The sequence below is a fragment of the Venturia canescens genome, chromosome 9, assembly GCF_019457755.1.
Source record: "Venturia canescens isolate UGA chromosome 9, ASM1945775v1, whole genome shotgun sequence".
Classification (NCBI taxonomy): Eukaryota; Metazoa; Arthropoda; class Insecta; order Hymenoptera; family Ichneumonidae; genus Venturia; species Venturia canescens.
This window is the reverse complement of record NC_057429.1, coordinates 8308875-8324693: the sequence shown is the minus strand read 5'-3', so window position 1 is coordinate 8324693 and position 15819 is coordinate 8308875. Positions and strand designations below refer to the sequence as shown.

Genomic DNA, 15819 nt, shown 5'->3' with positions numbered 1-15819 from the left:
TTGGTCGTCTCTAACCACTCACATGTGTGCGTCAATTCGTAACAATAATAAAAATGACTGATAAATAAAAGAAAGAATAACACACACGTGTCTGATTATTAATTCAATGGCGAACCCTTTCCCGCTTTCAGGAAGCAGCTTACAATAGCGCATGGACGTTTCGAGCAGATTTGATAATTGACCCGAAGAGATAAGCAACAGCTCTTTCAAGTATCGCAACGAGAGAATGTTTGGATTCAATGTTTTTTTTCTTCCCTCAAAAATTGATGGTTCGTCAAGAATATATTTATTGTTATTTCTCTTGGTGTACAATTGACGAATCTCTAAGCTCGACAGTCCTTTTACCACTAACTCCGATGAAACGGGGGGGGGGGGGGGGTTTCTCGAGAGATTAACATTAGCCGGGATCGAGGAGATAGCCGCCTGAACTCTGCTAGATTTCGGAGGGTTTCAATTATTCAAAGTCCCTCTTATTACGAAGAGATTGAAGCGCACAAAATTCATTGAGGGCCGCAATCGGGGCGGTTGCGCAATCGAATCGTCGATCCCTGCTGATGACAATCGTCATCGACGGTGCGTCACAAGGGTGTTTGTCATGTTCTTTGTAACTGCTTTTCACTTAATTATTATTCTCGTTCATTTCGAGGAAGCACGAAAACGTTGTCGGATGGATTATTATTCACTTATTTATTTAATTATCGGAGGGAGAGTACTTTCGCGGGCTTGTTGGTGGGCATTGTAATATTCATTATTTCATTATTTCATATTCATTGGTTAATCGTGCGAAAAAGAAAGAATAAATAACTACGACGTGTGCGGTACTACTAACATGGAAGGAAGCTCCTTAAACGAGTGTCTTTTTTATTATTTTTTTGTACCGTCGAAAATGATAATCGTGAAAGTACTTCCCGACCGTTCGAAGCATCATCGAGTATACCTCCTTTTAAGTGTTTGTTGTTTCGTAAAAGGGTTTCATGAAGAGCACGTCATATAGTTTTATTTCGAGTTATTATAATAAATAAGGAAAGAAGAGAGCAGACAGACAGTTGATTAATGAAGAGGAGGATTATTTTTGGATATAATGATTGGTTTATTGTCGCGTGGTCGCGGGCGTGATTTTTTTGCGGCGTGGATGCTTGCAGCTGGTGATTGGTATGGGACAACGAGCGTTGAGGAGAGGAGGAACGCGAGCGGAGCCGGAAGCAACGTCGGACTCGAGCGTCGAGCGGCCGTCCCGGCCGCCCATCCAATGGCCGATTATCGTCGACTATCCTGTCCGAGCTGCGGACGAAGTTACAAATACCGCGGTGGTTTGCTCAGACACATTGCCGAATGTTTCACCGACGATGACGATTTCGCGCTCGATCCAGGAGCATCCGCAAATACCAATAGACCCATCACCGTCAAGGACGTCAGAGTTCTTTATAAATTTTGGAATAAACATTGAAAAAGATATTTTCTCATTTGCCAATGACGAAAACGAACGTACCGAGAATCATTCAAGAAATCTCACTTTCTATTCCGAATTTGTATTCGCATCTCTTGTTCCTACGAATCGATGCTCTCACATCCGGCTCCCAATAAATAAATGTATATATGTATTATTTATTTTTTTTTTTTCAACTTTTTCTTCCCAACCGTATCCAATAATCTTGGCGATGAAAAATTCATTTCAAACATGTGTTTTTTTTTTTGCAAAAGATTCATGCAAATCTCGAGTCTATGGAAATACGATTGCTGTTTCGGGTTGCTCAATTTTTCGATGGCTCCATTTTTTTATTATTTCGATTACTAAACAAGTTTTTTCGAACCTGCGAATCATTTGTCAAAGTGTTCGATAGTATTGAGTCGTTAACGCGCAGGCAAAAGAGGATCGAATTTATAGGAATCTCGATATCGATAAATTTCATTCAATGCTTCGACCAAATTCCAGTTACAAAACCGCCACATGATTCTTTATTTCAATAAAAGTGTTTATTTCATTTGTGTTTCTGGGATATCCGCTGCGTTGGCGACAACATAAATCGTTGCTCGATCCGTTATTCTATGCTTCCTACCATTTGTTCTCTGTAAATAGAAAGAAAACAAATTCAATAAGATGTTGAACCGAATGAAAATCAACATCGGAAATTAATAAGATCACTCCTCCTCCTCTCTCTGTTGATCTTTCTTTTGATGAGTGAATGAGTGGTCTGATGATAAAACGTCAGGATGAAAGTGTGTTCGCGCGACGTTTCTGGTTTTATTTCTGCTCGATGTATATTTTGGGTGCGATAACATTTATTAAGGAGGAAATGTCATTTGAATGTTGGGTTGTATTTATTTGTTGAAGCACAAGTGGAGAAGAAGTCAAGACCAGCGAATTTGCGATATGGATTATACAACAACAACAACAACAACAATAATAATAATAGCTATAATAGTAATCATATTAATAATAATAATAATATTTGGGGGCAGCATGTAAATAACCGCCTGAAAAACAAGCGATTTCGCACAAGTAAAATTTCTCGAGACTGAAATAGACTGAAACTTAGTTGACATAGAGCATAATTTGAGAATTTTCATTCCGAATCGCCTGTAAAGTCGAGGTCTCGAGATGGAAATTCGTGCGAGGTCGATAAAGCGATTCAGCCAATTGTCTTCACGCTTCCGAGCTTAAGAGAATGAATGAAAAAAGGTGGAAATAAAAATGAAAATCGAAGAACATAGAAAAATTGAATAAAAAATGATGGAACAAAAATCGGGGTTGGGACGTTTTGTTTTTTCCGAAGTAGAAAAATGGTTGGCGGTCGCGCGCTCCGCGTCTGAAATTCTGAAATGATGTAAAGTTTGATTTGCTCGAGGATTGTCCTTTTTGTTGGTCAAATGAGATTCGTTGTGCCCTCGCTCGGCTCAAGGGCGTTTCTTCGGCGGTGAAAAAAACAGCCCGAGGGCCACACGTGTGTAAAAGATTTTCCTCCCTGTATGTTCGCAGCTAGTCCAGCTTTGGATTGTGGGGCTTCCTCAAGTGATTTGAGATTTCGTTGTGTCATGTGTGGACGCGGATACAGATCACGATCTTCCTTGACACGCCACTCGAGATACGAGTGCGGCGGGCTCGGCTCACGCTACACCTTTACCTGTACTCTCTGCGGCAAATATTTCTGTCGTCCGGATCATCTCAAGCAGCATATTCTCAACATACACGGTGCAGCTCGACAAATAGTACCTAAATCCGAATCGACCCCTGCCGATCAATAAACGATCTCTCCATTCGATTCCTTCCTTCCTTTTTCATTTCAAATTCCACTCGAAGATGGAAAAAAGTATTTACCGGACAGATTTTTTCGAGATCATTACCATCAATGGATGATCAAAAGATGTACAGGGGGAAAAAAAACAGCAAAGTGTCCGCGATGAATGAAAAATTTACTTTTATCATTGTTTTCGATGAGTTCACGTTGATTGTTTACATTCTCAGCATAAACGTTCTTTGCTTCATCCCGTTGGGAAATGTCTCCTATTTATCGCTTCTGAAGCGTAAAAAACACACACAAATATGGCTGTTGTAACAACCGGCGTACTGTACTGCCAACAAAGTAGTAGAAAAAATAAATATAAACGCGTTTTTGCGGGGATACCAAAGTGACAATTATTTTTGTAGCTCGGTACGATATATGTGCGTTATATATATATATATATATATAGTAACTTGTAATCCGTTGAGTAAGCCATTGTCGGCGTTTACAATTGTTGAATCAATCTACGAAAAAAAAAATATAAATGTTGTATTTTTGGGGTTTTATAATATATGATGAATATACATAACTGAATATTCTTGATGGAAAATTGAAATATGCATAGTTTATGTACATTTTATATATCGTTGATACGACACGCAATAAAAGGATATTGTTGAATTATAATCCTAACACGAGTGTATGTTGCCGACTGAATAAACGCGATGTGATTTGGAAATACATGAGCTTCGATCAACGAGTTTTCTTGACCCCGAACCGGCAATTATCGAAGACGGGGAAAGGAGAAATGGGCAGAATTTTGGTTCTTCATTTCTCGATTTTTTACCCTTTCAATCGCTGTTTCTTTCCCTACGATTTTCACTCCCCCCCCTCTCTCTCTCGCTCGCTCGCTCTCTCTCTCTTTCTCTCTTTGTCTCTTTGTCTCTCTCTCTCTTTCGCTCGCGGTTTTTCTATCGGGTCGAACTTACGGTCCGTGCTGCGTCAATTGATAAATTCATCTGCTGCGAAGATGCAACAATTATTCTCACAGCTTCGTTCGCAGCATCCGATTGACAAGATATCTTTTTTCTTATCTCGTTTCAGGGCTCTCTCAAGAAAAAGGTCGTTTGACGATCGGTGGTCATCGCTGCCCGGATTGCGGCAAGGTTTACAAAAATTGGTCGTCTTTGTGTAGGCACGTGAAATACGGATGCGGAAAGCTCAAATGCGTTTGTCCTTATTGCGGTAAATTTTACGCACGAATGGATATTCTTACGGAGCATATCACCAGGATGCACACGGTCGCTTTTTCTTGAAGATGAGCCTCGTCGATTATTCGGTTCATCCCGATCTTAAATCAAGAGGGGCATAAAAAAACTTGACAGAGTCTTTGTGACAAGTATTACGCGTTTACGAAACTTGAGATTATCATTATTTTTACAAATCGACAAATAGCTTTCAGTTGATTATTTTTTCTTTATATTTTCCTCAAAATAAATACAAATTTTTCTTTCGTATATTGCACGCTTTTATTCGCATCTATTAACGTTACAAAATGCTTAAATACGTTTAACCAAGAAACGAAGTTTCGGACGTTGGCGAATGGTAAAAATAAGTGCCCGAATCATCGGTCATCATTCGGGCTGCCGTCGGATACAGGAATTTGCACCAATCTCTTTCACGAAATCTTTTCAAAGTGAGTAAAACAAAATACTTGTGAAAATTATGTGCAACTTGGATTAAAATTCGTGTACAGCAGCGTCCTTTTCAGGTCCTTTTTCCAGATCTCTCTCACCCCCCCCCCCCCCATTCTCTCTTTCTCTCTCTCTCTCTCTCTTTCGCGCTCCTTTTTTTACGAGCGAATAGCGAATGAAAACGATCAACAGGATAAAGACAGAATTTCATACTGTAAAAATTTGACAAAGAAGCATTGAAATTTTCTCAATTCATATGACTACGATGATAGAAAATTTGTTTCTGATCGTAATAATCGAAATTTTGATTAGTTGGATGTAATGACGTATGATCGGAGTTTGGAATAATGTTTTAACGATGAATCGTAAAAATAATGTTTCAGGATTGGCATTGTGTCAGGCCGGCGGAGGACCGGACGATTCGCGTCGTCGTTACACGTGTCGCTATTGCCTGAAGACGTTCATGCAAATTGGTCATCTTCGGAGCCACGTCGGTACAACCTGTTACTGGAATCCGCAAGCAAAGTGTCATCGATTACCGAGGACTCGTCCGCACGCGTGTTCTCAATGCGGCTCGAGATACACGAAACGTTCTCATCTGATTTATCACATACGTCACGAGTGCGGAAAGACTCTCAAGTGTTTTCGTTGTGACAAAACGTTTTTGCACGGTAGCAGCTTGCGAAGGCATCAATTACAATGTCAAATTGTTTCGAGGGAATCGAAAACTTCCCAAGATAAACTTTTCGACAAGTAAAAGAAAAACGTGTACTTTCAACGTATTATCGCGAAATGAAGGAAGAAGATAAAGATTTTTGAAAAATTTAATCGAACAAAGTCCTTACTCCGATACTATTTTATCACCTCAAAATAATACAAAATACAGCTCACGTCGCATTCTCGCAAACGCGAAAGCGTACCAATTTTCACTCTTAACCGCGCAAATACCATTTTCGCAGCCTCCAACAAGCCCCCGAAATCTTTCTTACTCCTAATTTCGTGATTGCAGGTTCGAGGACTATTGTCATGGATCGTACCACCGGAATAATCAGTTGCTTTGCGGATAACTCCATCAGCCCGCTAGAAAATAACACCAGACCGAGACGCACGTTCGCTTGCGGAAATTGCGACGTTAGTTTCGGGACGAAAGCCTCCCTCACTTATCACATGAGGCATAATTGTGGAAAAATACGAAAATGCGTTTATTGCGGGAGCACTTACAAGAGACTCCAAGACGTGAAACTTCATTTTCGTCGTCAACATCAGTCTCTCCCCTTTCAAGTAACCATGTATCCCAGTTCCACGCATTTCGGCGATCCGAACTTTATGGAATGATCAGCCGACCTTGACCGTTTTTTTTTTAAATTTATTTATTTTTTTCTAACAAAACGTTCATTATCTTTAAGACTGTGTATTTATCATTTCCTATCGACAGTTGGATTATTCATTATTTTTGGGCTAATCTATCATTGTATTTATTGAGTGATATTGCCTTTCCATTCGATTCGATTGTACATTAAAACAAAAATTTACTAACGCAGAGTGTTGATGACCCTTGTACTCGATGTTTGACTTTGCAGCTTACCGCTTCTTCTTCTTCTTCTTCTTCTCCTTCGCCAAGCTTCCACCACGCAATAACGATTCAGAACGCGAGAGGAGAAAGCATTTTTATAAAATGATTTTGATGATATTTTAGGCATGATATAGACAAGTTGGTAAACCGATGAACGAATTTATAGCAGACTCCAATCCCATGGCTTCGACGAGAAGAAGCCATGGCATCGAAGCTCGATCGAAATATTAGATTTGGCTTATTTTAGGGTATCCGACTTCGAGAAGGTAATTAATTCTTTTTTCCAGACTTCTGAGACTTCGGGAGAGTTTTTATTATTATTAGAATTACAAGTTTTTGGAAACGCGGAGTCGAGTGGAGGAGTGAAATTGAGACAATTCTAGTATGTGACATCGTTAGCGTGCATTTGAGTAGAAGCATTTTTGACAGCAGAGAAAATCTCCATACGGATATTTTGTGTGTTCCAGGCGTGAGACAAATGGTGAGCCGTCGATATCCGCCGGGAATCGTTGGCACCGAAATGACAAGCGGACGTGGATTTACACAGCCGCGATATTTTTATTCGAGATACGAGAAGGATTATTCGACAACGAGAAGGCAAATTACGAGAGTCAGGGCTGATTCCCATCAGCACACCAATGCCGGAATGCCTGCTTTTCCAATGACCTCGCAGTATTCGGGGTCAAGGATTCAACTCGAAGAAGCTTCCTCGAGCGGCCAAAAGTTTCACTGCCCTCGTTGCAATAGAGGATACAAAAGAATTTCAGACATGAGAACCCATTGTCACTTCCAATGCGGCAAGGAGCCTCGTTATCAGTGTCCTTATTGCATGAAAAAGGCTAAATTTTCGTCGAATATGTATGTTCATGTGCGGAAAGTCCACAAAGATGAGAAGCTTCTCATAATCGATCTGAACAAGCCAATTTCGACGAAACGTTGCATTTAATGGACAAAAGTCAAACTTTAGTACTAGAAAATCTGCTCGAGAAATGGAGAAATAAAGCGGAAGCATTATGAGCTTGTCTCGTTAGCTCTAGTCATGTCAAATGTTTTTTTTGTATCGTTGACATTTTTCTTAATATCGATTACCTGACCTTTGTTTCAACCACCGAGTCATTCTCCAGGTACTCGAACGACAACAAGTTTAGCAATAATGGCTAATAGCCGAAGGCCCTCCCCCCCCACCCCAGAATATCCGTTCGCAACAAAACTCCTTGATTAACGTACATGTATTTCACAATTCAATGAAAAACAGAAATAAAACAAAAGTCAATGGAGCATCGAGGATTGTTGATAAAGAAAAAAACAACTGACACATTCGTTTGGCTTTTCAGGATTCGAATATCGCCGATACGACGATGAGTTTTGACGTCGGATCGAGAATTTCGCTTGCTAAAGGATTTCCTATGTGACAACACTGTTTAAGCGTCCTTCAGGCAGAAGTAAAGTTTCGTGTATGACGTAAATTTTCGGTGCGACGAAGAGCCTCGTTTTCAGTATCCTTATTGTACGAGCAAGGCTAAATTTTCGTGTTCGAATAATGAACAAGCGTCGAGTTTAATGGACACAAAAAAAAAAATCTTTACAACAGTAGAAAATTGTGTGCGATAGATGAAAAAATATTAGAGAAGCGGATTGAAAAATGGGAGAATAAAGAGCAGACACTACGAAACTATCGGTAGCTTTAGTCGTATGAAATATTTTTGACGATATTGATATTTTGCTTCATCAATTACCTGACCCTCATTTCAGCCACGCACCGAGCCATTCTATATAGAGTAACTCGAACGACGATAACGAGCTTGGAAAAAATGTAGCCAAAGTCCCAAATTTCCGGCTAGAAAACTCGCCTAATAATTAACGTGTGAGATTATTTATAGTGTTGAAATATTTAATTAACATAAATAAAAGACGTGAATGAAGAATCGAGATCGCTGATGGGAAAACTGACAAATTCGTTTGGATTTTCAGGATACGAATACCAATGCGCGCCGATTAACGGGGCCGTGACGATGAGCCTCGACGTCAAACCGAAAATTCCGCTCGCTAATAAAGGATTTCCATGTAACAACTGTTCGAGCGTCTTCAAACAGAAGAAAAGTCTCGTGTATCACGTCAATTTCCAGTGTGGACAACCACCGAGATTCAAATGTCCTTATTGCACGAGGAAGGCCAAATCTTCGTCCAACATGTACGCCCATGTTCGAAAATTGCACAAGGGCGAAGAGTCTTACATTATTGATTTGTTCAAAAAAACGCTCAAGAAAAATGGCGCGCTCCAGGTGAAACCAAAGAAACGGTATAGGAAACCAAAACAAAAATAAACGGAGATGAATCAACGTACAAATGTCGAAATGAAGATTAAACAATTACAAATTTAGCTCTGTCATTTGTACTGAAAATTTTGTGCTAATTCGATTACAGAATAAACTAAACGCACTCGCTTTACAATATCGTATTTCACCAAAATGGACTTGAAGTTGACGCGAAAAATAATAATTTGCTAAATAGAAGGAAAAGCACGCTGGTACGCACCGAGCTACGAGCAAATATTTCTTTTTTTATTATATTTCCAATAGTACTCGTGAGAAATCTGAAAAATTTTCAACTGATAGATATTTTAAAAATCAGCATGGTTATAATCTGGATATCGCTGGATCTGTCTCACGAAAGTATTCAAGTATGGGATATCTGAATTTGGCATGCGTTCTGAACAGACGTCAAAACAGATACGATGAGTCAAATCGATTTCTATATAATGTTGGGGAGGTATTGAGCAATCCGAGATCCATCCCTGTCAGATGCAGTAAAAGTAATGTTACCGCTCTATGCTCAAGAATGTAAAAAAATTCAGCAACTTAAAACCGTTGAAAAATATTGCTAAGCTTGCAAGCTGCATCATACCCGCAAAGAAAGGTATCTTTTTTAATGTTCATTTCGATTGTATCCATCGAAGATAGAACTTCCCCCTCCCACCATATAATTAAAGAAAAACCTGTTTACGTTTGTAACACACGAGCTGTAAAAATATAGCGTTTGTTCTAAGCGATCAACTGCGTGAGCCAATTTTCGTCTTAAGATTAGATCTCAGTTCTAATTATATTTCAAACGAATGCGTTGGACAAGAAAAATGATGACTTTTTTGGTTCGAGCCACGAGGCTCGTAAACTGGCGAGTTTCAATAGCATCACTGCCTTAATGCAAATAAATTTGTAAATTTTGTGGTAACTCGATATTTTACGTCACCGACTTAATTAATTTTATGTTTGTTGCGTGGAATAAATTTTAAAAAATCCTCAAGTTATTTGAGTGAAATAAAGTTCGGAAAGGAATGTAGCTCTGAATCCTTGAATCTCCTATTAGAAAACCTGGCTTGCCTAACGTGTGATTATGATAAATATGAGAGAACGAGAAACGAATGTATTAGCAAGTTTTTACGATCTCGAAGCAACTGACGAATTCGTTTGATTTTTCAGGATACGAATGTTACTCGATTAACGGGAGCGGACGGAGCTTCAGTATGAAGTCGAAAAGTCCGCTCAGCAGGAGATTCCCGTGTACCAATTGCTCCAGCGTGTTCAAACAGCGGAGAAGTCTCGTTACTCATGTCAGATACGAGTGCGGTCAACCACCGAGATTCAAATGTCCTTACTGCGATATGGTCTCCAAGAAAACTTCCAACGTCACCAAGCACATACGAAGAAAACACGACGGAAAAGTTCCTTACATCCAGAACATTTACAATCCAAATTGGCTCGCGGCTTGAAATTCCGTTTTTTTTTTTTTTTTTCTACTTTCATCCAATGCGTTAATGCGTTAAAATGAGATTTTTAAATAATTGTAATGCGTTTATCGAAATGGAATAATAAAGCTACGTAGGATCGATCAGAACGATATTGTATCGCAATTTTTATTGGCGATCAAACGCGTTTGGTTTTGTAGAGAAAGCGTTTCATCATCGCGTTTGACTTGTTCATGACGTTATTATTACAGTGTCATTATCGAACATAAGTTTTTTCACCCGTAATTAACGATGTAACGAAGCAGCGCCCTCGGAAGATGAGAAAAAATCGTTATTGGATTTTCTTTCGTTCGCAGATTTAATGGCGTTCGAGCTACGAAGACAGGCGAAACGTCGAAGTAACAAGATATACCCATGTCCGAGTTGCAAAAGCTCGTACAGCCGTAAACCCGATCTTACGAAACATCGGATGTACGAGTGCGGACAATCGCCGCGGTTCAAGTGCCCTTATTGCGATTTGCGATCGAAGAAAACGTCCAACGTCAACAAACACATAAGAAGAAAACATAAAGGCTGTCCCGTTTACGCGATGGACATTTATGCATTGCCCTGTTAAGCAGTGTGAAACCGCAGCAAATGAAACCACTAGCGCAGAATACGACGATTACGCAGATCAACGTTATCAAAGATTTTTCACACGAGGCTGCGACACTCCCGGAAAACAACCTACGTCCGCTGGAAAATTTGAAGAAAGATCATTTTCATTTTTAATCAATATCTTCTTCTGTTAGTTGCCATTTTTTTTTTTTTTGGGTTTGTCAGATATCGTCGCGGATCTCTTAACGAAACTTGATAATTCAAATTTCCGTGTTCAGGACACAACAGCCGTGTACAATCGAAAAGGCATTATCGAACTAGAGACACGAGATGTACGAGTGTGTCAAACCACCGTGGTGATCGAAAAAGGCACATTCGGCGTCAACTCGGACATAAGAAGAATACACAAGGGTTTTACTATATCGACGTTTACACAGTTTTTTCCCCCCTCCCCCGAATAAACGATAAACCAATGAAAGAGCAATGACGAGAAATAACATTAGATTAATGCTAGCGGAAATTTTCTCGTCGGTCATCGTATTTTTCGACTCAAGACTAACACAGAGAGAAAAAAAGAACATCATGCAATATTCGAAGGAGCTCTGAAATATTATTTTTATTCAATATCCGCTCTGCATTTGTTTGTTTGCCAGGTATCTTCACGGATTTTTTAACGATGAAGCAGTACCGTCAACGCGAACGAAAATACCCGTGTCCAGGATGCAACAGCGTGTACAATCTAAAAGGCACTCTAACCAGACATCAGATGTACGAGTGCGGTCAACTACCGAGATTCAAGTGTCCTTACTGTCACTATCGCGCCAAACAAAAATCCAACACGCGCTCGCACATAAGGAGTCGTCATCCGGATCAATCTATCTGCGTTATCGACGTTGCACTTGGTTCTTACGAACAATTCGGCAAAGTAGAATACGCAAATGTAAAAATCGACTAATTACCGACTCGGAAGATTCGATTAACGCGCGAGAGAGAACGGAACGAGAAATACAATATGGAAGTCATGGAGATGAAGCTTTGCTCGATTCTACGTTGGATCGAATGGATGAAACTCCACCCGAGACAAGATTTATTTTTATTCCAATGTATTGATTCAGGCCCAAAACAATAATTTTACCAAACGAGTATCTGTGAAATCAACGTTACCCATCAGTAATCTTGCATTCCTTTGAACGTTCTTCAAACAAAGACGTTTCTTCATATTCTAAATCTTCCCGTCCATCTTCCAAATCACGAATTATGTATGCAACAAAACGACATTACAATAAAGGAATGCTGCGTTCGTTACAATTCATTCATGCGTCCCTTCTGTCTTTAGTTGCGTTATCCGGAATTGGGTTAATTTTTTCTACCCTCGCATAATTGCTTATATATTCAAATAAATATCATGTTATTTTTCATCACCTTAAACAATAATGTCGCATCGCCCAACACCCGGAACACATATTTAAAACCGTATTTTTAACATGCACGTGTACTTACAATCCTTCTGTTGATTAAAAAAATGATTGTGCAGAGTGTTATTGAATAAAAAAACGACAAATGGCACGACGCGGTGAAACAAGAGTGAGTTGGGTGAACTGAAGCAAAATTTTGTTCTTTTCTTTTCCAGATGCAACGTTCGCAACGCCGACTTTTTTCAAATATCCCTCCAATGGAGAAGAAAATTTTTATCCCGTTAATAATTTGAGTGAGTTTACGACCGACGAGAATGTACGATACAGCTGTGTCAATTGTCCAAGTGCGTTTAACAGAATCAAGAATTTGAACTATCACATGAAACACGAATGCGGCTATTTCCTCAGATACGGTTGTCCTTATTGTATTTATCGGGCGAAACAGTTGTCGAACGCCCGAACTCACGTACGACGAAAGCATCCCGGACAGCGTGTCTTTACTTTGGATCTCAAGAAATAATGTTTCGCATCATTCGTATCTATACCATTGAATTTCATAATTTTCAATAAAAACTCAATGGCGTTATAAATCGTTTCATTTTACCCTTTTGATGTTTCAACAAAATTATTCAAATTTGCTTTGAAACCAAAAAAATATGAGACTGTTTCGAGCGTGGTTTTTTGATTTGTCGAAAAATAAATCAAATAGTTTCGCCATATGCATCACTTTAGAGCTTAGCGCAATTGCGTTGAAATTGCACGTACGATATCAATTGTGAAAAATATCAAAATAAAGAGCCTTCTTCATGGCCGATAAATGAATAAATCATTTATTAAATTAATTTTCTGGATGATTTTTTGTCTGATTGCAGATGACTTTTGGAGCCTCCAAGTTCCTCCTAATTTCGATAGCAGCGGGACTGCGCAACGGAGAATAGCTATGAACGATCTGAATAACGCCGGTGTTTCGAGATTTCCTTGCAACAATTGCAACAGCGTCTTTAGTCGAAAGCACAATCTTCGATATCACGTTAAATTCGAATGCGGACAACTGCCCAGATTCAATTGTCCTTATTGTCGTCATAGAACGAGACACGCTTCGAACGTTCGCGCTCACGTCCGACGAATACATCCCGGTTGTCACGTTTATGCCATCGATGTCTGCCAAACTAATGTTCAATAATCATATTTCTTCGTTTATCAACAAAATAAATTAAATTCAAACATTCCGTTTATCGCTCGAAACGAATCGTAATCAATTTTTACTCTCTGTCGCAGAAACTTTACCTCTTGCTGACGTCATATTGAAACATTGGTTGCCAAAAAAAAAAAAACAAACGTAATAATAATTTTATTGAAAGAAAGGAGGGAGGAGGGATGGGAGGGAATCTGTTATTTTTGTTTCGATTGGATTCTTAACGGGAGAAAATGAGGCCGATGAATTTTTTTTTCTTATTATAATCATTAATTATTTTGAAGAATTTGGTACAAATTTCAGCCCTTTCTCACGGTCTCGATCGAATTTGATTTTCTTTTTCAGGCTACGGCGTTCACGTGGGTCAGGAGTTTGATCCAGCCCTTGGAGTTGCATCGATGCCACCGAGAGTGATGATTCGTAAATTCGGACGTTATAATCAAGCGGAGAAAAAACATTTTCAGTGCCCTTATTGCCCAAGCATGTTCGTTTGGAAATGCACCCTCAAGAGACATCTTCGTAACGAGTGTGGGATTGCGCCACGTTTCAAGTGTCCTTACTGCTCGTACAGGGGAAAATGGAAAGCTAATGTATCGAGACACATCACCAGGATTCACAAAGACGAGAGAAATTACGTCTTGATTGTGGAGTAAAGAAAAACAAAAGTTCACTAAACTAATTTTTTTACAAGCGAGATTACTGTTGCATTTATCAATAAATTTATCAATGGCGTCGATTCCTCTCTCGTTTCTTCAATTTTTTAACGAATTCATGCTGAAATTTACAGAGTTTTCTTTCGAATTAATGATTTCTCGAACATTTGTGATACTTACGCGATCGTGTCTTTGATCATTTCAGGTCTAGCTGATGGCACATGCTGGTCAACAACTACGTGGAAAGACGCAGCATCGAAGTACGAGGAGTCTTCGGATGGCATTTATCCCTGTCCAAATTCAGACTGCACGAGGGCTTTCAGCTCAGAGAGAAATTTGAACAAACATCTCCGTTATTATTGCGGACTCAAACCGCGCTATATGTGCCCGTATTGCAAATATCGCTGCAAGGTTAAAGCTGACGTAGTCAAACACGTGCGTCGAAGGCACAGTGATTTTGAAGTGTTTGTTCTTGACGTACCGAAAACTGAAGTTTTGTAAAAATTCCGATAGCTTCGTATCACTAATAAATCATTAATAAATTTGTATCCAAGTAGTAGCAGGTCGTCACCATCCATCGAATATTCCTCATTGCTTCTTTCTCTCTCTCTCTCTCGTTTTTTTTTTTTTTAATTATTTTCCGAAAGAACATTTCCATTTCATGTCTCAATTTTTCGAGAAAAATTTTCAAATAAAATAATCGAGTTTTTTTTTTTTTTACGGTTTATTGGTGTAGACTTTTAGCTGACATAGTAAGAAATTTTTGTTACGACTCGGTGTCTCAAGTTATTTTCGCTTTGGTTGTGATGTTTATAGTTTTCGGAGTTTCGAAAAAAAAAAAAAAAAAAAAAATAAACGCGTGCAATCGTCAACGAAATAATAGACCGAACAAACGTCTTTGGCTTACGATTTTGGAAGAATTAATCGTCGGCATGCTTAACTACGATCCAAACACAATTTCCACTTTTTCGTCTTTTTTCTATTGCAATGGTTTTTGCATTTTGCAGATATCGAAACGTACCCCACGGAATATGGATTGAGATTTTTCTGCACGAACGACGGTTGCTCAAGGAACTTCAGTTGTAAGTGGAATCTCACGAGCCATTTGAAATACGAGTGTGGTCTAGAGCCTCGTTTCAAGTGTCCATATTGCGAGTACTGCTGCAAAATCAAGTCCAACGGGATGAGGCACGTTAGAAACAAACACAAGAATAAAGTCGCATACGTCGTCAATTTGTGCGAAGAATATACTTGAGGAAATACGAAATTGCGTACACATCCTCTATTGAAGAAGAATCGTCAAAATTGGTTAATCGCGTTAGACGTAAAATAAACAATAGTGCCAAGGCATTATCATTGATCTCACTGCTGCGTCATCGAATGAATTCATACTATGATATTCAATATTCGTTAGTAAATAAATATAATAATATTAAAGAAAAAGCTCCTTCAATCCACCACAGGCAAGTTACTCTTTTTATTTCATCTCGTTTTCACCAATTGATTGCCTCTATTGATTTCAGCGTTCTTCCTCCTCGCTCGGTGGGTCAGGAAAAAATGGTTGCTGATTCTCTCCTCAATCCGTTGAGAAACGTTGAGACTATTCAAGGATATTATTGTGAAAAAAATCTCGCAGTCGTTCAATATTGGACTCTGCTCTTACTGTTTTTTTTGAGATTTAAAAGTTTTAATTACTCAACCGTTTTTATATTTGAATCATGCCACCCTC

The 15819-nt window shown here is 39.1% G+C and overlaps 1 protein-coding gene across 49 annotated transcripts in view; it reads left to right on the top strand.

Moving 5' to 3' along the window:
- The window catches only part of lola (longitudinals lacking), a 133505-nt gene that overhangs the window by 18438 nt on the left and 99248 nt on the right, over positions 1-15819 (top strand). Inside the window, exons 7-8 of one of the 49 annotated variants that reach the window (XM_043428456.1) lie at positions 13783-14086; positions 14296-14437. The exons of 39 other annotated variants lie outside the window; for them this stretch is intronic. In XM_043428456.1, coding sequence (XP_043284391.1) covers positions 13783-14086; positions 14296-14305 — 314 coding nt within the window. In that variant the 3' untranslated portion in view covers positions 14306-14437. Of the gene's footprint in view, positions 1-1142; positions 1605-4325; positions 4739-5298; positions 5744-5924; positions 6456-6955; positions 7540-8459; positions 9825-9964; positions 10385-10586; positions 11250-11480; positions 12140-13782; positions 14087-14295; positions 14438-15819 lie in introns of those variants that run through there. 9 more of the 49 variants (XM_043428463.1, XM_043428475.1, XM_043428471.1 and 6 more) reach the window with 9 other exon arrangements.